The sequence below is a fragment of the Thamnophis sirtalis genome, unplaced genomic scaffold, assembly GCF_051295495.1.
Source record: "Thamnophis sirtalis isolate CommonGarterSnake01/CBP01778 unplaced genomic scaffold, rThaSir2_p1.2 scaffold_6, whole genome shotgun sequence".
Lineage (NCBI taxonomy): Eukaryota > Metazoa > Chordata > Lepidosauria > Squamata > Natricidae > Thamnophis > Thamnophis sirtalis.
Window position 1 is genome coordinate 64,613,045 of NW_028261386.1, and position 23,307 is coordinate 64,636,351.

Genomic DNA, 23,307 nt, shown 5'->3' on the forward strand with positions numbered 1-23,307 from the left:
AGTGATTTGACTATAGCAAAGTACACACTGTCATGTTCTCCACGTCTAGTTCACCCACCAATAGCTCCAAAACAAAGATAATTCCAATGTATCTTTACTTAAATAAGCCCAGTAACCAGATTTATCAGCACAGGAAGTGGTCCTGCCAGGAAGAAGAGTAAATTATTCTTAAGCAGGATCCCAATCCTGTCTGTACAGCTCAGTTTAACATAGAGACATTAACATCTGGTCAGTTCCAAAATAAGACTCCTGGACACTGTCTCAGAAAATTATTGTTCCCCCCCTTATTTTTCTTTAATACTGAGGCTGATGAAGAACCAAAATGCTATATCCTCACTCGAGACTGACAACTCACCCACCATAGGTGACTGATGAAGCTGGCATTTACTGGCACCAACTTGAGTTAACTAGTCCTCTAACTTCCTAGATCTAGGAATGAAACTGTAGAAACAGAAGTATAGACCAACCCTAAGCTGCAAGTTTTTTTAAAATCTGAAATGATTTGCCCAACATTTCCCACCATATCTCTTCTTTCTATGATAGTCATGATTTGCTTACCTCCATCTCCACCCACTGAACTTAAAGAGGCAACAACTGATATGTAACTATCAACCACAGAGTTTCCTGCAAAGCCATGACTTCCCTATAAGATTATTCCTATCGTAACCACAATCAAGACTTACAAGAAGACCTCTCCTAAGGAAGCCAACACCTGACAAGCCACTTTAACTAACCTATTAAAATTTCTGAAAAACAATGGTCCAAGCATTGTAAACCAACTAGATATATCAAATCCACATTCCTACTGTACAATAGGAATAGTTAAACCAACTAGAAAATCACGTCTGCATTCCTACCCTAAGATATATTGTCAGAGCCAATATATTTCCTCATCTCTCCCATACTTCCATATTCTCATGTCAGGGGAATTCTCCTTCACTTTTGCCTCTCACTCAGGAGTACAATCACTGCAAAGATCCTGATTGTTCCAAAAGCATAAAACAGCAGACAGATAAATAACAAAATCTCCTCCAGTGTGTTTGCACTCTTGAGTTACATCGTTTGGCTGTCATCTCGAAAAACACTTATAGTAACAAGAACAACTCAGAAATCAATAACAAAATTAGAAGTAACCTATAAGGGACGTTTTATTTTAAATAAAGATTAATAACTAAATAGTATTAGATATATATTTAAAGACTGATTTTACTTATATTATTACTTATATGTTGACGCTTACATGAGGTCCCCATATTTCATCTACATCTTCAATTGTTTCAATTGATTTATTATATAATTTAATCATCTCACGCCAAGTCTGTGCAGTATTTAAACAACGGACCTGTTAAAAACATAAGCATCCAAAACTCAGCCAAGAAAAGTATTCAAAGAATAGATAAACTCTATGAAGTTATGGTAACCATATATGTTTAGAATATTATTCTATTCTCTAAGGATTATTTGATTTTTGTTACAGGTAGTCCTTACTTAACAACCATTTGTTCAACAATTATATTAATAATAAAATAATTAACAGAAAAAAGTAAACACATAAAAGTAATAAAAATTGTGAATAAAAGAAAGACAAGGTTGAAATTCCAAAAGAGATTAAACTAAAGGAAACATATTTTCTTACATAAAATATAAGAAAAATCCGTCCGTGATAACCACAATGGTGTGTTCGCTGACCTTGAGCCAGATCTCTTGGAATGCAAAGTCAAGTGTGACTCTTACCATGTATCTCCAAAAATAGAACCCTAGCCTGATTTTCACGCCTGTGCCTAATATAAGTCCTACCCCCAAAATTAGCCATACCCATCATCTGGTTGTACGAGGTGGGGCGAGTAACAGGCATAAAAATCAAGTTAGGGTAGGGATTGGGGGGGGGGGTAGAGTTCCCCACGCCTCGCACCCACTTATCTAAGGACAGAGATGGTGTTCAGCAGGTTCTGATCAGTTCTGGAGGATCCGTAGCAGAAATTTTAGGTAGTTCGGAGAACCGGTACATACCACCTCTTACTGCCCCCATCTATTCTCTGCCTCCTGAGTCCCAGCTGATTGGGAGGGAATGCGGATTTTGCAGTAGCCTTCCCCTAGAGTGGGATAGGAATAGAGATATTACAGTATCCTTCACTTGCCATGCCCACCAAGCCATGCCACACCCCACCAAGCTATGCCCACAGAACTGGTAATAAAATTTTTGAATCCCACCACTGCTTAAGGACCTGACACCTGTTGCCCTGATGCCCAACTTTTTCTACAGCTACTTGTGGCCACTCATGGCTGGATGCCACCTGGAGCATTGCGCTGGTGTCATCACTTGCAGCAGGATGCCATGTGGCTTGTTGCACTGGTGCTGCTGCTCATGTGCACAATGGCTCAACACACCATGCAGCCTCCTGCCCCAAGTGGTGGCACCAGCATGACCATCCTTGCGTCCTGCCATAAGTGGTGGCACCGGCACGACAAGCCATGTGGTGTCCTGCTGCGAACGACTGCAAGCAGCTGTAGAAGAAGTCGCACAGGTAGAACAGTTGTCTAGGTGTGACAGGCCTGGCTGCAGTGGTCCTAAGATAAGCGGGTAAGACATCCCCTGAAAATAAGACATGGTGCTTATTTTGGGGTCTAAAAAAAATCAGACCAGGTCTTATTCTGGGGGAAACATAGGTAGAAAGCATTACTGACAACAGTTAGTGGAGATGACAGTATTCCAGCTGAATTATTTAAAAAATTAAAACTGGATGCTGCAAAATGCTGCACTCAGTATGCCAGTAAATTTGGAAAACTCAAAAATGTCTACATGATTGAACAAGGACAGTTTATATTCCAATCTCAAAAAAGGGCAATGCCAAAGAATGTTCAATTTACCATACAATTGCTCTCGTTTCACATGCAAGCAGAGTCATGCTCAAAAGCCTACAACTTAGGCTTCAGCAATATGTGAACAGAGAACTATCAGAAGTACTAGCTGGGTTTCAAAGAGGCTTAGGAACTAGAGATCAAATTGCTAACATTCACTGGAATATGGAAAAAGCAAGGGAATTGTTATGACCCAAAGGGCTAGGATAGGAACAGTCCTCAAAGCAAGGCAAAGCAGTCTTCACAGCAAGGCAAAAGGTCTGAGTCACAGCCGGAGGAGTGTTATGTGAAAACAAACATTTGTTCCTGGCAAAAGCCTCTTCTCACTGTTTCTCCTTAAATACGGCTGGATGCCATATTGTGAGCCTTGTGAGAAGGGGCCAGGTGCCCTCCTCCCGAGTATTGGGCCACCCTGTACTGACTCCTCCTCCTCACCATTCTCTGCACTCGGGGATCGGGCAAGGGAAGCAGTTGCACATCTCCATGCTCTGTTGCTTCTCTGCTCTGCTGCCTGCCCTTTCCCTCTCCTCCCCCCTTGCTCAGTCATCCTGCGCCCTTTCTTCCTTCTTCCCTACACTTCCGAGGCCAGGGGGACCTAGGACTGTCTCATCCTCCTCCCCGATCATTCCTCCTGGGCCATAGGGACTGCGCCATCCATCTCCACTGGGCCCATCTCCATCTCCTCCTCCTCGAACCCAGGCTCCAATGGGACCATAACAGGAATTCCACAAAAACATCTACTTCTGCTTTATTGACTACAGTAAACTACACAATCAAAGAACAAACTGTGGCAAATTCTTAAAGAAATAGGAGTACCAGACCACCTTACCTGTGTCCTGAAAAACCTGTTTTACAGGTCAAGAAGCATAGAATAGGATATAGAAGAACTGATGGGGAAAGGAGGGAATAGGGAAAATAGGGAAAGGAGTACAATAAGACTGTACATTGTTACCTTGCTTATTTAACTTATATGCAAAGAACATCATACAAAATGCCAGACTGAATAAATCATGTCAGAATTAAGACTGCTGGGAGAAATATCAACAACCACAGATATGCAGATAATACCATTCTAATGACAGAAAATGAATAGAAACTAAAGAACCTCTTGATGAAGATGAAAAAGGAGAGTGTAAAAAGTGGCTTGAAACTCAACATTAAAAAACCTAAGATCATGGCATTCAGTCCTATCATTTCCTGGCAAACAGAAGGGAAGAAATGGAAATAGTGACAGGTGTTGTTTTCTTGGCTCCAAGGTCACCAGATGGTGAATGCAGCTATGAACTTAAAAGATGCTTGCTATGGCAAATCTAGACAGCATATTAAAAAGTAGAGACATCATCTTGCTGACAAAGGTCTGTTTAACCAAAGCTATGGTTTCCCCAGTAATAATGTATGGCTGTGAGAGATGGACCATAAGGAGGGCTGAATGCCAAAGAATTTATGCTTTCAGATTGTAGTGCTGGTGGAGACTCTTGAGAGCCCCTTAGATTGCGAGGAGATCAAATCAATCGATCCTAAAGGAAATCAACCCTGACTATTCTCTGGAAAGACAGACACTGAAACTGAAGCTCAAATATTTTAGTCATCTAATGAGAAAAGAGGACTCCTTGAAAATGATCCTGATATTAGGAAAGATTGAAGGCAAAGGGAGAAAAGGATGAGATGGTTAGATAGTAATACTGATGCAGGGACGTGCAGTCAGGGGAGACAGAGCCTCACCACTGTCATCATGAAAAAAAAATGTAAAAGGAAAAAGGCAAGAGCTGAGGTCAGGCTGAGCTAGTTGCTGCCAGAATCACCATGGATGTCTCTGCTTAGTGCTTAACTGTTTAAAAAAGCCTCTTAAAAAGTGCCCTCTGCAAGAGGCGGCAGGAGAACGAGGTACCTCATTTAGTTTGACTTTATGATCACTCGAGCAGAGCTAAGCAAGGGTTAAAAGCTGAAAAATTTCTGACGTAGATGAGGCACCTCATTCTCCTGCCTCCTGTAGAGGGTGTTTTTTTAGAGGCTTTTTAGAGGCTCTGGCAGCAACTAGCTTAGCCTGACCTGAGCTCATGCCTTTTTCCTTTTACATTTTTTTTCTTTTCATGATGGCAGGCAAGAGCAGAGTTGAAATCCTCTCTGAAACAGCTGGAAAAGGTATGTGTGTGGATCGGAGGAAGGGGGAGGAATTCAAAAAGTTTGATTGCATGCAGAGCCACGTTGCCTTTTCAAACACAAACACAGACACACAGACACAGACACACACACATACACACACACACACACAGAGCTGGATAAAAGTATATAAGCCCAGCTTCACTGATTACAAGTTTGAAAAGGCAACGTGGCTCCACCTGCAATCAAGGCTCGGATCGGAAGGCAGCAGGGGAATGGAAGGGGGGGGATGGCAGAGGAGCTGCTTTCAAACCATTGGAAAATATATCCAATCAAACTTCTGTGTTTGTGTTTGTTTGAGAGAGAGTGAGTGAGAGGGATCCAACTTCTCTGTGTGCGTGTGTCTGTTTGAGAGAGGGGGGAGGAAGGGGGAGAGGGAGGAAGGAGGGAGAGGGAGAAGAAAAAGAATGAAGGAAAACTTTTTCGCAAAGTAGAAAAACAAATGCTGTCACTTTAAATCGGAACTGAGCATGTCTGGCTGTGGAATTCTGGGAGTTGAAGTCCACAAGTCTAAAAAACTTTGAAACCCCTGTGTCAGTGCCTCACCAGCCATAAACCTCACCGCACCACTGCATTGATGTAGCAAGCAAGGGTTTGGGTTTGAACTACAGGAGAGAGAGGAGGACAGGCAGGGCCTGGTGTGCTGCCTGTAGATATGGGGTCATGAAGAGTCAGACACAACTTAGTGATTGAACAACAACTCACCCAGTGGTGAGATTCTTTGTTTTTACTACTGGTTCTGTGGGCGTTGCTAGGTGGGCATGGCATGGCTTGGTGGGTGTGGCATGGAAAGAATACTGTAAAATCTCCATTCCAACCCCACTCCAGGGGAAGGATACTTAAAATCTCCATTCCCTCCCCACTGCAGGGGAAGGTTACTGCAAAATCCCCATTCCCTCCTAATCAGTTGAGACTCAGGAGGCAGAGAATAGATGGGGGCAGGAGCAGGCAGTTTACCGGTTCTCCGAACTACTTGAAATGTCAGCTACTGGTTCTCCAGAATTGGTCAGAACCTGCTGAATACCACCTCTGAACTCACCCCATATATTAACTTTAATTCAAGCTTTCTCTTAAATTGGAAATGTTTCATCTGCCTAGGAAGGAGAGAGGTTGGTCTTGAAGCTGAATAGTGAATTTCAACAGCCTGCATTGTGACTTAGATCAAGACAACCACAACAAGAAAACCTCCTATAATATCCAGATTTTAATCCTGGCAGAATGTAAAAATTGATTATATATCAAAATACACAAAATTAATCAGAAAACAATCACATCTTAATAATAAAAATACAACTGAGAAACAATAGTAGTTGGGAAAATTGATTATGAAAAATTTAAACAACTCAAAAGAAACTAAAATTACTGGTTTATGTTTCTATCTCTAAAATGATTGTTAGTTAAGAACTGAATGATAGAAGAAACATCTCTGTTCAACTTTCTTTCCTCAGCATCTTCTCAATCCTAAGGAAGAGAACTGTCAGCTCTATGAGGAGGCCAGGGTAAGAAACAGACACTAAAGAATAACAGAAATGCCAGTTTATAATTGTAGGGTAGAATAACAGAACCTTGAAAACCTATCTTAGTTTCTCTTTATCCCATCTTATAATAAAGAACCAAAAGGGGATTATTTTGAATTTCTTTTTTACACTTGCTTCAATGTCTAAAATGAGTAATATTTTTTGCAAGATCCTCCCTGACTGTTCTTTCCCATTTTCTCAAAAGATATCTCTAAATTCCTTTACATAGCACAGAAAAAGACAAAAACTAGTCCCAGTCTTTACTTTTCCATTCATTGTTTTTTAAGCCAGTCAGTAGCCTGGAGTTTTATATATGGAACAAGTGCAGTGGCAGGTTACGACCAGTACGCCCTGGTAAGGGTGTACCGGTGCCTGCTGGGAGCACCGGGTACCGTTCCGGTATGGTGCTCCAGAGGGCCCACCCGTCCGCCCTCTTTACCGGTACTTGAGCTGTTCGGTGTTTCCACGCATGCGCAGAGCATACGGTACCTGTACGATGTTCCACCGAGCAGCTGGAGCATTATGGAGGCATCGTGGAGTGTCGCGGGTGGTAAGTCAGCATGCGTGCGCGTGCTGCGTGCGTTCATGTGGTGGACACCCGGCCCAGTTACACCATACCGGTTGCAATGGGATCCGGAATCCACCACTGAACAAGTGTTAGTATTTTCTCTGCCTTTCTTTCTAAGAACGAATCCTGATCCAAATACCTTATTTCAATTCATCAAACTATATTATACAGATTCAAAATGATAATACATAAAGCACAAAAATTATAAATCAATTTACCTTTTCCATAGTTGCCGTGTAGGCAAAGTCAATCCTTCCATTCATCTCCCACAATATATAGTTTGCCTCAACTGGTACGAAACCTTTAGAACCCTCAAATCTGTATACAACAGAAGCACAGTACAGTATATTTTCTAAGAGTGTAAAGCCATAGTAAGGATTCAAGTATATTTATCATTTGCTAACTTCCCTCTACCTCCTTTCCAATAAATCTTCCAATTTTGTTAGCATTTGTCCTTTGTCAAATAAAACTGGAAGAGTTTTGCACAGAACAGAGAGAGCCTTCCTCCCTTTTCAGGGATATTTACGAGATGAGGATCAAAAAATTCAGTTGTGACTACGTGATTGGAATGCTGTTCCTTTGTGTCCATATAAAAAGGTGTGGATCTACAATAGCACAGTTGTGGTCACAATCTTGATTTCTTTTGACACCTTCAATTTTTGTCATGAAGAGTTGGGGAAAGAATAGAATAGAAATTCTTTATTAGCCAAGTGTGATTGGACACACCAGGAATTTCTTTGGTGCATATGCTCTCAGTGTACACAAAAAGAAAAGATACATTCATCAAGAATCATAAGGTACAACATTTAATGATAGTCATTAAGGGTCTATAATACATGTACTTCCTAATGCATCTTTCCCCCATTCTTCACACTGTTTTAGTTTTACTTACATCTCAACTTGAGGATAAAAGTTTTGAGTATAATGATTCTGTAATGGGCAGCCATATTTGTTTATATCAAATATTACTTCCTATGGAAAAGACAGTTTAGTACGGTTAAAAAACAAAAAGCAAAACAAATTGCATCAGTTAGTTCACTAAAATAAAATAGTAATTCTTACCTTGTTTCCTTTATGGCTTTTGTCTCTGAGATACTGCCTAATGTAAGAGAAAGAGATTCTGAACTGTAATTGCAATATTCCAGTATTAGACATTGCATTCAATATTCTCTATGCCATCTGCCTTAGATAAATGATTTAGCCTTTTACCACTTCATAAGGAATATAGGTTCCCTATGTTTTTGGTGAGAAACGAGAATTAATGTAGAGGAAGGTTATCAAACAACCAATCGTAATTACTATTATACCAATAATTAAAGATATTTCCAGGATATGTGCCAATGAAATATCTAATGCATAGTCAGTCATGTTTAGACTGGATCTGGAATTTTTATCTACCTATTGAGTCTTTCCAAAGGATGTGGTAAAGGCAGATGCCTAACAGTGTTTAAGATATTGTCACAGATTGCAAATTGTTCCTAATAAATCTGCCTTTTGCAATTGACTGATTTTGTCAATGCTGATGGTGCTCCAGTTGAATTGGCATTTCACTATCCTATTACTATCTTTATTTTCTTTTGCAACAATTGTTCTATCTAGAACTTTTAGTTCTATTTGAGTCCGGTCCACTATTCCAACTGTGAATCTAATAACTAGATTTGCCCAGGTATTAATTGTCTCAATAGTATATTCTCCACTGAATTTGGACTTTAAGATCTTCCTCATACTCATGTGTTCACTTCTAATCTTCTTCTTGATTTGTTGAGCAGCAATTTTATTTTAAATAATGTTTTTCTATGTTTTAAATGCATACTCATATAAATGATATGGGATAGCCTGGCAGGTGATTTTGTTGTTTGATAACCATGGTTTGATTTGATAGAGGAATCTGTGGAACAACAAACACTAGTAGTGATAGTGAATCTCCTTGAAAATTTTATCTCCTGGTAGCAATAGCAGTTGACTTATATACCACCCCATAGTGGTTTATAGCACTCTTTGGGACAGTTTACCATGTCAGCCTACTGCCCCCAACAATCGGGGGCCTCATTTTACTGATCTCGGGAGAATAGAAGCTGAGTCAATTTAATATTAATCTTTTCTAGTCTATTACCATTCACCAGCAACTATGTCTTTCATTGTGTCCTTGATCTTTGCAGAAAGCTTCTGATGTTTCTACTGACTCAAATGGCAGGGAGTTGAATGCTACCTTGTAATTAATCCATGCTACATTCAAGTTGATCTTCCTTCTTTTGTAGTTTTCCAAAATCATCTTGTTGATTAGGAGGTGACCCTCTAATGTTTGACTATTTTCTTTCTGCTCTGGTGGAGTTTGTTTTCAGCTAGTTGCTACTGACTGCTACACACCATAAGTGGATAATTGTCTGGTGCTGGCCCCTTTCTGTGGACTTTCATTATCAGGTAGGTTTTGCCAGATATTAACCACTTGTCAATTTTATCTTTTGCAGTATGCTATTAAATTACTTGGCAATGAGTGGGTGTAGGCTAGTCAGATGTTTGAACCAAAACCCATGCAATTTATCTTTATCCGGTGCTGATCAATTCTTGATCTTCCTTCATTTTTTATCTACCACTTTTGCTGCTATTACAAGTTTTTTCAGATGGTTTTTTTATTCTTATCCATTTCTTTTATTCAAGTTGCATTTTTCTTGTATGCAACCAGAACTGTGCTGTTTCTTCTTTGTTAGGTGTTGACTAACTCACTGCAGCTTCTCCTGAGATGGATTTGTAGAAACATTTCTTATTCAACTGAAATAGCTGATTCTGCCTATAGTGCGCATTTTTAGCTTTGTATCTGCTGATCTTCATGCTTATAGTTGCTAATAAAGCTGTTGCTTTATTATTTCTAGGACTTCCTTAATCTTTCTTGTTTCTAGATGATATTTCTTAATTAGGCATTCTTTGATCTTCTTGTTCTTCAGTTTCTTTTCTTTCATCTCCTCTAGACTGCTTGCATCTGATCTCAACTTACTGATCTTATTTTCCAGTCTGAGTTTCCATTTGGTGATGCGTTGTTTTTTTAAAGATCAATTGTTGCTGCTTTGTTGGCAGGAAGAGTATAATAAATAAAGAAGTCTTTGTGGTCCATTTCTACAGTCAATATTCAGAATTAGATACAGTTTTAACCATTTTATATATTTAGCCTATATGTAATGTGTATAGACTTCTTACCGAGGTATTGTGAAAGTAAAGTTCTTACACTCTGAAGGTTTCCTATGACAAAATAGAAAAAGGTATTTATGTAATTTTATTTTTAAAAACCAGCATTGACTGAATATGACTTTTAACCTTCTGTTTCAGTGTCCCCAGTGTCAGGCTAGTTGGTTAAAATTTTAAAAGTATATTATAGAATCAAATTCTTTCTAATAAGATAGATAGATAGATAGATAGATAGATAGATAGATAGAGATAGAGATAGAGACAGAGACAGAGACAGACAGAGAGACAGAGACAGAGAGACAGAGACAGAGAGAGAGAGAGAGAGAGAGAGAGAGAGAGAGAGAGAGAGAGAGAGAGAGAGAGAGAGAGAGAGAGAGAGAGAGAGAGAGAGAGAGAGAGAGAGAGAGAGAGAGAGATGGCAGGCAGGCAGGCAAGCAGGCAGATACAGACAGATGATAGAATTAAAGTATCCTAACAAAACATTTTACACAATTCCCAACTCTGGTAAACTCTGATAAAAAACTCTGAGTGTTTACAATATTTTAAAAGGCTATGAGTAGAGTAACTTGGTAGATTTTCCTTGAAAACATTCTCAGTTTTTATATATAATTTTTATTAAACACGTTTTCAACAGAATAAAGGTAACACAAATTTTGAATTGAGGGTAAGAAGAATATAAAACAATAATAAAATTGAATAAGAAAGAAATAGAAAAGAAAGAAAAAAGAATACAATGTACCCCAACTTCTAATAAAAGGAAGGCATTTTATATACAAAAATGAAATAAAATACAATATAAATTACACAGGTAACCCAAGTGCACTGTTTATTTAAAAGCATGTAAGAATAAGATGTTTTACAAAGGGCAAGCAAGTAGGAGCTCCCCTTATTGATGGAAGAATACTGAATTTTTAGCTCTGATTTTCATGTTTAAGTTGTAACTTTTAAAAGAACTTTGTTCTTAATTCTGTTTTCAAAACTGTGGTTTTAATCAAGTGTGAGGTGACCATGCTCACAAGCAGCCACCTGGCAAACCCCCTCTCCAGCCGGGCAGAGCACCACTCACTGACCTAGGGAGTATCCCTAAGGTGCCAAGCCATGTAGCACTCTGCCCGCCCCTCAGCTTCTGCGGCTTGGCACATTCGGGATACCCCCCTAGGTCAGTGCATGGAGCTCTGCCCATCTGGAGAAGGGGGTTGTGCAATGCAAGGCTTTAGTTTCAGGACATGTTGTATTTTTGGGGAAACATGGTAATGAACAAACAAACATTTCCACAGTGTGAGAGACTGCCATCAAGAAGTCACAACTCCAGCCTTCTTCCCTCTTCATTTGGATCTGCTTCCCTCAGGATGAACATATGAATATTGGTGAAAGGAAATGAGTCTCCTAGTACCTGGCACTAAGAAATGTAGGGATTTAAAAGTTAAAATATAACATCTTGAAATGGGCCCAGAGACCTACTGGTAATCAATGTAGCAATCTAAGCATAGACATCACAATGCTTAAAGCACCTCCTATCAGCAATCAGACCACTACATTTTGAATCGGTTGAGGTTTTAATCTTTTTTTAAGGAAACACCAAATAAAGTATATTGTAACAGATTAACCATAGGGTGATGGAATCACTGTTGCAAGGACATTCCAATCCAAATGCTTGGGAGTATGACTGAATGACTGGGGGAGGACAGCAGAGCCTTTGGCTCTTTCAGGAAGAAGGGTTGGTGAGAAGAGGGAATAATCATCTTGGGGGATGTAGCATAAGACAATGTATCTCAGTGGTGATGGGCATGGGACATAGGAGTCAGAGGGCTGGCCATTAGAGGGAAAGATGCCCCCGATGCATAATATTGGTGATGCGTTTCGGCCAATATGAGCTCATCCTCAGTTCTTGGGCAGAATACTGTTGGAGGCCCTAAGGTTCAGCTGTGGCTGCTAAATGCCAGGTAAGTTAATAACAAGGCTACCCTTATTCAAGATCTTGTTCAGGAGGAACAAGCTGACCTGATAGCAGTATTTCAGTATTTGAGAGGCTGCCACAAAGAAGAGGGGGTCAAATATTTTCCAAAGCACCAGAGGGCAGGACAAGAAACAATATCTGGAAACTAATCAAAGAGAGTGTGTGGCGCATGCGCGATCTCTGATGAGCAGCTGGGTGTCGCAGGGGTGGTAGAGTGCACATGCATGCGGAGTGCACATCAAGCACGTGCACAGCACAGAGACGGTGCATGCATGACCAAACTACGAGCAGCGTACCAGTAATGACGGTAAGAACAACCCACCACTGCATCCCTGGGTGTGGTCTCAGGAGCAGACCAGAAATTCATGACCACCATGACAGCCATGGGCCTATCCCAGATTATTATAGGTCCAACTAAGGATAGTGATTACACACCAAAATTCGATTTTCTTGATCTGAGCAATGGCAACATGATCTGGTGGGTAATTTAAAATTATCCCCCTTTTCATGGTCCAATTACACCCTGGTGTCCTTGAGACTGTCATATGATGCCCCCTTCACAGGGAGTGTGGACTCATGATGGGTTCCATAGGGAACTGGGGGATATCATAGGTGTTGCACCATGGTCCTGCTGAAGCCTTGGTGGTGATCTGGAATCTAATGGCAGTTTTGGACAGGTTCACTCTTAATGGATCCTGAGAGTGTTATCCTTGGTCAGGAGCAGGGACATGCAGTCAGGGGAGGCAGGGGTTGCAGAGCCTCACCACTGTCATCATGAAAAGAAAAAAAATGTAAAAGGAAAAAGGCAAGAGCTGAGGTCAGGCTGAGCTAGTTGCTGCCAGAGTCACCGCGGATGACTCTGCTTAACTGTTTAAAAAAGCCTCTAAAAAGCGCCCTCTACAGGAGGAGGCAGGAGAACGGTGTGGCTCATCTAGTCTGACTTTAGGCATTTTATGATCACTTGAGCAGAGTTAAGCAAGGGTTAAAAGCCTAAAAATTCCTGACTAGGTGAGTCACATCGTTCTCCTGCCTCCTCCTGTAGAGGGTGCTTTTTTAAACAGTTAAGCAAACTCATCCACGGTGACACTGGCAGCAACTAGCTCAGCCTGACTTCAGCTCTTGCCTTTTTCCTTTTACATTTTTTTTCTTTTCATGATGACAGGCAAGAGCAGAGTTGAAATCCTCTCTGAAACAACTGGAAAAGGTATGTGTGGGTCGGAGGGAGGGGGAGGAATTCAAACTTCATCCTCAAGCGTAGATCCCTCCCCAAATGTAGTTTGATTGCAGGCAGAGCCACGTTGCCTTTTCAAACACACATACAAACACACACACACACACAAACACACACACACACCTGGATAAAACTATATAAGCCCAGCTTCACTGATTACAAGTTTGAAAAGGCAACGTGGCTCCACCTGCAATCAAAGGCTCGAATCGGCTCCCCTCTGGCTTCTCTGCCTTTTCTCTCACCCCAGACTGCAAGCAGGAGGTGAGTGGGTGGGTGGGCTTTATTGCGTTTCAGGCATTTCCCACCCAGACAGCAGGCTGCATTTGCAATGGTGGAGGTTTTTGGGGAAGGCAGCAGGGGAATGTGGGGGGTGGGGTGGGGGGTATGGCAGAGGAGCTGCTTTCAAGCCATTGGAAAATAAATCCAATCCAACTTCTGTGTTTGTGTTTGTTTGAGAGAGAGTGAGTGAGAGAGGGAAGGGGGTAGGAGAGATAGTCCAATCCAACTTCTTTGTGTGCATGTGTCTTTTTGAGAGAGGGGAGAGAGAGGGAGGAAGGAGGGGGAGGGAGAAGAAAAAGAATGAAGGAAACTTTTTCATAAAGGAGAAAAACAAATGCTGTCACTTTAAATCGGAACTGAGCATTCTTGGCTGTGGAATTCTGGGAGTTGAAGTCCACAAGTCTAAAAAAATTTGAAACCCACCACTGTGTCAGTGCCTCACCAACCATAAACCTCACCGCACGTCACTGGTCAAGAGGGCTCAATTGATCATCTGCAGGGCTGTGCAGAGGAGTTTGTTCAGCTGGAGAAAGTAATACAGTTTCATTCCCAATTGGATCCCATGTGTGGAGATAGGCCATGTAAAATGCCTGAGGAGAGGCCTTGCTCAATTATCTGGGAATGGTTTGACCCTGTTGGCCCTGATGAAGTGCACAGGATCCTTGATGCTGTCAATGCTACCACCTATCAGTTAGATCTTTGTCCTTTCTGGATGGTGAAAGCGTCCAGGATGGTGACTAGCAGGTGGGTCCAGGCAGTGATTAATAGGTCACTAAAAGAGGGGATATTTCCAGAGACTTCTAAGGAAGTCCCGATTTGCTCGCTCCTTAAAAAAACATTATTGGATTCCACTTGCCTGGACAACTTTGATCCAGTTTCTAACCTCCCCTCTTGGGAGAAGATTGTGGAAAAGGTAGTGGTCTGGCAGCTTCAGAGATGAAACAGATTATCTGGACCCTTTTCAATAAGATTCAGGTCTTGTTATGGGAAGGAAATGACATTGTTTGTGCTTGTTCATGATCTTTGACTAAATTGAAGCAAGAATGACTTCCTTGTATATTACACGTCACACAACAAGGAAAACTCAGAGTTATGAACCATCTCTAAATCATTCTGTATCAATTTTCTCTTAAAGTTTTGGTTGGAATAAATTTTAGTGGTTACTTTTTCAGAAGTCCTTCCATTGTTGTAATTTGTTTTTATAAAAGTTTGTATTGACTTTATCATAAGTCATTTACTTGTTTTGCCTGTGTCATATCAATAGACATGCATGTATACATCCTAATTAGTAGTCTTAATTCTGTATGTTATAAATGTTTAAAATTCTGTCATTTATCTCAAAAAATATTTTTTCTTCAGTTTGTTTTTTATTTTTCTAGAAATATGTAAATACAAATAATCCTTGCTATATTTGTGTGCTTAGTCCATTTCTAGAGGCTGGATGCACATGTCTATGTCCGTTAACATTTTTCTTAAAATAATTATGTCCAGAATAAAAAATATTTAGGTACGAAGCTAAAGGTAAAATAGAACATAGCACAATAGAGTTGGAAGGTCTTCTAGCCAAACCCCTTGCTCAAGCAAGAGACACTATACCATTTCAGACAAAGTTGTTGTGACTTGTCCAGTCTCTTTTTGAAAGCCTCCAGTGATGAAGCACCCAAAACATCTGAAGCAAGCTATTCCATTGGTTGATTATTCTAACCATTAGGACTTTTCTCCTTAGTTCTAGGTTGTTTCTCCCTTGGTTAGTTTCCATTCATTGCTTCTTGTCCTGCCTTTTGATGCTTTGGAAAATAGTTTGACTCCTCATCTTTGTAGGAGCCTCTGAAATATTGGAACATTGCTATTATGTCTTTGTCAGCCTCCGCTTCACTTACTTACTATCCGCTGCCATAGAAATGGGGAGGGTGGGGCCATGGTATTTGGGATGGGAATAAATGGTACATGAGTGATACGGAAAAAGGAGTTTTCTTCTCACCATCTTCTGTGCATGCTGGTGGCCGGTGTTTGGACTTGATCAAGGCCAACCGTCCCGCATACCAACATGATGATGCCTTTTGAGGATGCACCCCACATGACATCTAAGGGAGGTACAGATTGGACACTGGGGTGGGGTCGTTGGAGGGAGGGGGCTGGGTTATCATTTGATATGTAATTGTTTGTGCCTTTCTGGCTCAGATCTTGCTTTACTTTCGCTGCTATCTTTTCATAACCAGTAAAAGTATTTTAATTCCACAAACAATGGAGTTAGGAGTTTTCTTTCTTGGTTATTGAGGAAGGCACACCTGACATTAAGCAAGCTCTCCAGTCACGCTCATCCTGGAGCTAACACCTTCTGAGGGAAGTGCACTTAAAACAAAAATCCTCCACAGAGATATCCAATCCAGGCAGTGACCAGGAGGACAACACGAGGACTACCAGATTGTCATGCCCTTTGGAAATGGAATGGATGGCTGAACTTGATTTGGAGAAAAGAGCCGTCCGTCCAGGGGTGGGTTTCTCACCCCGTTCCAACCAGATCGGTTGGAACGAGGCCGCCGGCGTCCTCACGCATGCACGCGGCATCCTTGCGCACGCACGCGGCGCGCGCATGCGTATTAGCGTCTGCGCGATGCTCCAGCTGCTCCTGGAGGATCGCGCAGGCATTCTGCGCATGCGTGGAAAGCGCGAAATTCAAAAAAACCGGGTAAGGAGCAGGCGCGGGGGGGGGGCTTCGCCGTTCCCGGAAGTTACTTACTTCCGGGTTCGGCGACCAACCGGATCGCAGGGACCGGTGCGAACCGGTTGAAACCCAGCCCTGCGTCCGTCCCAGGTGGTCGTTGGGAGTGGGGCAGAGGAGTGATCCTGAGGAGATTCCTGCCGGAGTTATCACCAGCCAATGCCAACGACCTGAGGCTGCCTGGAAGGAAGCCGAACAAGATGACCCATGCTTTGAAACCTTTACAAGAGGCATCGGAGAAATGCCATTTCTGTGAGAGCCGTGCTGAGAGGGAAGTGGATTTTGCTAATCAAGAAGAGAGATGGGCAGAAGACCTGTCTATCCTGGGGAGGGGGGCTAGGGGCATATAGCGGAGCTGATCGGAATGGGAGAGCCCCAGCTGCAGCAGCAGCAGCCCCCCGAGCCCCTCCAAATGGAGGAGGGCCCCCCCCCGCAGATGGCCAATGCCAAAAGTTCCTCCCCTTGGCATGAAATTTGGAGGAGACTCCAAAGAGCTGGGATTTTTCCTGGTCCAGGTCTGAAATTACATGCAACAGTTTGAAGAGGATTTCCCTAATGAGGAAGCCAAAGTAAGAGCTGTTACTATGGCATTGGAGAACAAAGCGGCAGTCTGGATGGTTGCTTTGTATAATGATGACTCCCCCCTGCTGAAGGATTACAATATGATTATGGCTGCCCTGAGGAAGTGCTTTGATGATCCCCTAGCCGAGTGAAGTCTCTTACTCAGGGAAGAAGTCCAGTGATTGATACATCCAATAGTTTCGTGAGTTGTCTGTGCATATGCGAGGTTGGTCTGAGGAGGCTCTAATGGACAGTTTTATGGATGGTCTAAATGAAGACATATACCAGAGCTGTGTGAATAAAGGGGCCCCACGCAACCTGCATCGCTGGTATCCAGCTGTTTTAAATAACTATCGTCCGGTCTCCAACCTCCCCTTTGTGGGGAAGGTTGTTGAGAAGGTGGTGGCCTTTCAGCTCCAGCGGTCCTTGGAGGAAGCCAGTTATCTCGATCCTTTCCAGTCAGGCTTCAGACCTGGCTGCAGCACAGAAACCACATTGGTCGCATTGACCGATGATCTCTGGAGAGCCAGGGATGGTGGCCACGCCTTGACCTCTCAGCAGCTTTCGATACCATCGACCATGGTATCCTTCGGCGACGACTGTGGCAGGTGGGGGTGGGAGGTGCTGTTTTACAGTGGTTCTCCTCTTACCTCTCGGACAGGTCGCAGTTGGTGTTAGTTGGGGAGCAGAGATCGACCCCTAGGCCCCTAACGTACGGGGTGCCGCAGGGTTCGGTCCTGTCCCCCCTTCTTTTCAACATCTACATGAAACCGCTGGGTGAGATCATTCGATGGCACGGGATAAAATACCACCAATATGCGGATGATACTCAGTTGTATCTGCCAACTCAACGAAGCGATGGATGTGATGAGCCAAGGCCTGGAGGCTGTTAAAGACTGGATGGGGGCCAATAAGCTTGTGCTCAATCCAGAACAGACCGAGTGGCTGCTGTGTTTCCCTCCCACGAATTGGCCAAGTGTTCCATCTCTCAGGATGGGGGGTCAAATTGTACGCCCCTCAGACAGGGTTCGCAACTTGGGAGTCCTCCTGGACCCACAGCTGACCTTCGAACATCACTTGTCAGCTGTGACCAGTGGGGCATTTGCCCAGGTTCGCCTGGTACACCAGTTGCGGCCCTACCTGAACCGGGAGGCCCTCACAACAGTCACTCGTGCCCTTGTGACCTCTAGGCTGGAATACTGCAATGTGCTCTACATGGGGCTGCCCTTGAAGAGCATTCGGCGACTTCAGCTAGTCCAGAATGCGGCCGCGCGAGCGATTGTGGGTGCACTTCGCTTCACCCATGTAACACCTATCCTCCGCGAGCTGCACTGGCTGCCTGTTGATCTCCGCGTGCGCTTCAAGGTGCTACTTACCACCTACAAAGCCCTTCATGGTAGTGGGCCTGGGTACTTGAGAGACCGCCTACTGCCAATTACCTCCACTAGACCGATCCGATCGCATCGATTAGGCCTCCTCCGAATTCCATCTTCCAGCCAGTGCAGACTGGCAACTACCCGGAGGAGAGCCTTCTCGGTGGCTGCTCCGACCCTCTGGAACGAACTCCCCGTGGAGATTCAGACCCTCACCACCCTCCTGTCCTTCCGCGCCGCTTTAAAGATCTGGCTGTCCCGGCTGGCCTGGGGTTAAGATTTCAACCCCACCCGAATTGTGTGATTGTGTGACTGTTGTGCTCTCTTTTAATTTGTTGTATTGTCTCCATGTGAATATTGTCTGTCCTTCCCCCTCCCCTTTTTGAACTGTGAGCCGCCCTGAGTCCCCCCAGGGAAAAGGGCGGCATACAAATTCCAATAAATGAAATGAAATGAAATGGCAACAGATGTGGAAATTGATCTAGCCAGGAATAGATACTGAGGAGGCAGCGATAAAGTCAAGAATTCCCCCTCCCACCCACCCCAAAGGAGCTCTGACAGGAGGAAAGGAATGGTGTGCAAGCAAGCCCCGGTCTACAGCTTGTTTCCGATATGGGAAGGAGGGGCACCAAGCAGCGAGCAACTATGCAAAACTTGGACCAAAGCCCATCGCTGTTGGAGAGAAGAAATCAGAACCACTGCCAGGGAAATGCAAAGAAACCGCCTTGAAAGGAGTGGAAGCTGTTGAGGATTTCCCTCCCACCCAGGATGGAGAAGAGTCCTCCTTTCTTTCAGGAGAAAATGAAACTCACTCTGATGACGACCACTTGGTAAGTCCCCGATCAGGCCCCATGACCATTCCAGTAGAACTTAAAGTGCCCTCTACTGGAGCCCAAGGGAAGATGCTTTCCCTCTTAGACTCTGGATGCACCTGTTGCATACTTAGCCCAGAAGTGGTGGAGAAAATGGATTAAAGACTGAGGACTTTAAAAGTACCCATTGCCTTTTGCCAATTGGATGGCTCAGTGGCTAGGGGAGCCCCTGCCCATTTTGTAACTGAACCAATAGAAATGTGGATGGGGGATCATCAAGAAACTTTGAGTTTCATCATGGCACCTGGGATGGACCAGCCCCTCATACTGGGATTACCGTGGCTACGGAAATGGAACCCTTATGTGAACTGGAAGAAAGGGTGGTTGCATATTTGTTCCGCTAAACCCCCTAGGGGAAGGGGAGGATGTCCCACGTAGCCAATGCCAAAACGAATTTAGCTGCCGCAGTGCAGGAAAAGATTGAAGGAGAAGAGAAAATCCCCAAAGAATATTGGGACCTCAGGAAGGTTTTCAGTGAAAGGGCCTCCAACAAACTACCCCCCCCCCCACTGCAACACTGATTGCAGCATTGAAATCCTTCCAGGGGAAAAACTCCCTAAGCCTCAGATTTACTCGATGACCCCACGTGAGATGGAGGAATTATGAAAGTTCATAAACAAAAATTAAAAAAAGGGGTTCATACAACTAGCTAGACCATAGGTGGCCGCACCCGTATTGTTCAGGGAAAAGAAAGATGGCTCCTTTCGTTTATGCGTGAACTATAAAAATCTAAACATAATTTGCGTGGAAACCATGTACCTAATGCCACTCATGAAGGACATGTTAGCCCAGTTGGCTGAAGGGAAGTTGGACTTAAGGGAAGCATACTACAGAGTCAGAATAAAGGAGGGAGATGAGTGGAAAACTGTTTTCAATTGCCCTTTGGGATGTTTCCAGTTTAGAGTACTTCCGTTTGGACTTCAGGGGGTGCCAGCAGTCTTCATGCAATTAATAAATGAAGTCTTGCATGAGCACCTGAACAAGAGGGTGTTGGTTTACCTTGACAACATCCTTATCTACATGGAAACACGTGATGAACAAGTGACTTTGGTACACTCGATTCTCAAAAAACTCTGGGCTGCTGAACTTTATGCCAAACTGTCTAGTGAATTTCATCAGGAGAGATCAATTATTTGGGATACCGTATCTCCCACAAAGGCCTCGAGATGGACCTGGCAAAAGTCTGGGCTCTCATTGAGTGGGCACCTCCTCACACCTGCAAGCAACTACAAAGTTTTTTGGAAGTTGCAAATTTCTATTGCCAACTTATCCCCTTGTTTACGAGCATTGCGCTGCCTATTACAAATCTCCTAAAATCAAAGGGAGAGGTTAAACCTAGGCCGGGTAAGCCTCTGAATTGGACTATGGAATGTCAAGCAGCTTTAGAGAAATTGAAGCAATTGTTCGCTTCTGAGCCTGTTGCGAAACACCCAGACATGGATGCACCATTCATGGTTCAAGCTGATGCCAGTGATGTGACAGTGGGGTCAGTATTGCTCCAAACAAACACAGAAGATAAATTGCAACCTTGTGCTTACACTTCACGTAAGCTTACAGAAACAGAATGAAGATGGGCCATATGGGAAAAGGAAGTTTTTGCTGTCAAATGGGCCTTGATGACCTGGCGACATTTCCTGGAGGGGGCAAAACACCCTTTTGAAGTAAATACTAATCATAAAAACCTGGAAGTCTTGAAGACCCTATGTAAGCTATCACCTAAACAAGTGCGCTGGGCAGAGCATTTCAACCGGTTCAACTTTACCCTAAAATACATCCCAGGAGGGAAGAAATTTATGGCTGATGCTTTGCCCAGGCTTCCCCAATACAACAGCACCAGACCAACCGTGGTTCATCCAGTCATCCCGGCTAAGAACCTGGCTGCCCCAATGGTTACTAGGCGCCAGGGCCCAGTGGACTTAGATGTGACCACAGACCTGATTGACAACCTTAAGAAAGGCCTCAAGTCTGATGACTGGTTCAAAAAACATTCTGATAAATGCACCACGAAAGATGGACTGGCTTGGGAGGGATCTAAGCTTTATGTTCCTGCCAGCCTAAAAACTGTTGTCCTTCAACGGGCCCATGACTTGAGAATGGCAGGTCATTTTGGATTTGTAAAAATTTTGCATTTGATTAAGAGGGAATTTTGGTCGCCTTCCCTGAAAAAAGACATTGAGTCCTACATAGCCAGTTGTCCTGTCTGTGAGGACGCAAAAAGACCACAGGGAAAGTCCCAAGGGAAAGTCTCCTTCAAAGTGTTGCCCATCCTGGGGCCCCATGGAAGGAGATATTGATGGATTTTATTGTCGAGTTAACAGAAAGCCTTGGAAATACATTTGGGTAATCACCGATATGTTCTCCAAACAGTTCCATTTTGTGCCTTGTTCCAAGATCCTATCCGCAAAGTCATTGGCTAAATTGTTTATTTTACATGTGTACAGATTACATGGAGTGCATGAACGCATTATTTCGGACAGGGGGGTCCAATTCATCTTCCACGTTTGGAAAGAGTTCCTGAAATTGATTGGCTCCACCCAGGGACTAAGCTCCGCCCACCATCCATGATTAATGGGGCTTGTGAATGGGCTAACTCGGTTCTGGAGCAGTACCTTTGGTGTTTTATCAATTATTAACAGGATAATTGGGCGGAACTTTTGGCACATGCAGAGGTGGCGTACAATAATTTAGTACATAGCAGTACCGGAATGACCCCTTTTAAAGTTGTGTTTGGCCAGGATTTTGTACCAATTCCTTAATTGCCTTAAGAGAAACCTCAAATTTTATCCTTGTCCGAGTGGAGTAATCAACTTCAACAGTTTTGGCCAATGACTCGCAAAGCCTTAGATGTGGCTCAACATGCTCATAAAAAACAGGCAGATAAAAAAAAGGCTAAGCCTAAAGTGTACCAAGTTGGGAATAGAGTGTTTTTGACCACTAAATTTCTACAAACCACACAGAAGTCAAAGAAGCTGGGTCCGAAATGTGTGGGTCCATTTCCCATTGTGAAAATAATAAATCCAGTATCAGTAAAATTGGAGTTGCCGAAAACCGTTCGGAGGATTTATCCTGTTTTTCATGTGAATTTACTGAAACCAGAGCACACATCTTCCATTCGTCCGTCTCAATCCTCACCCCCTGTTCCTCTTCATATTGAAGGACAGCAACATTTTGAGATTAAAGAAATCTTAGATTCTAGGAAGCATAGAGGACACATCCAATATTTGGTGTCCTGAAAACATTTTCCCCCTTCCCAGGCTGAATGGGTAGACAAATCTCACGTTAGGGCTCCCAAACGCTTACAGAAGTTCTACGCCAAATATCCTGATAAGTCTTAATTTTAATAATGCTGTTGGTGGTTATTGTCCTTTCCTGAAGGAGGTACGAATGTCATCCTCTGCTTCGCTTACTTACAATCTGCTGCCATAGAAACGGGGAGGGTGGGGACATGGTATTTGGGATGGGAATAAATGGTATATGAGTGATACGGAAAAAGGAGTTTTCTTCTCATCATCTTCTGAGCATGCTGGTGGCTGGTGTTTGAACTTGGTCAAGGCCAACCATCCTGCATACCAACATGATGATGCCTTTTGAGGATGCACCCCACATGACACCTAAGGGAGTTGCAGATTGGACACTGGGGTGGGGTTGTTGGAGGGAAGAGGCTGGGTTAACATTTGATATGTAATTGTTCAGGCCTTTCTGGCTCAGATCTTGCTTTACTTTTGCTGCTATCTTTTTATAACCAGTAAACGTATTTTAATTCCACAAACAATGGAGTTAGGAGTTTTCTTTCTTGGTTATTGAGGTAGACACGCCTGACAGTCTCTCTCTAGTCCTTCTTTTCATTATACTATCCAATTTCTATAATCATTCTTTGCATGTTTTAGCTTCCAGTCTCCTAAACATTCTTATTGCTCTTCTCAGCACTCTTTCCAGAGTTTCAACATCTTTTTTATAAAGAGCCTTCTTTACAAAGACTGAAAATTGTTCTTAGAGAAATTGTAAAAAACATGCCTTAGGGATAAATT

At 43.1% G+C, this 23,307-nt stretch overlaps 1 protein-coding gene across 1 annotated transcript in view; it reads right to left on the minus strand.

The window, feature by feature from the left end:
• The window catches only part of CATSPERE (catsper channel auxiliary subunit epsilon), a 146,100-nt gene that overhangs the window by 9,309 nt on the left and 113,484 nt on the right, over positions 1-23,307 (minus strand). Inside the window, exons 14-18 of the mRNA XM_087718006.1 lie at positions 10,297-10,338; positions 8,167-8,203; positions 7,997-8,076; positions 7,323-7,422; positions 1,241-1,342 (exon numbers count right to left, since the gene is read on the minus strand). Coding sequence (XP_087574132.1) covers positions 1,241-1,342; positions 7,323-7,422; positions 7,997-8,076; positions 8,167-8,203; positions 10,297-10,338 — 361 coding nt within the window. The remainder of the gene's footprint in view (positions 1-1,240; positions 1,343-7,322; positions 7,423-7,996; positions 8,077-8,166; positions 8,204-10,296; positions 10,339-23,307) is intronic.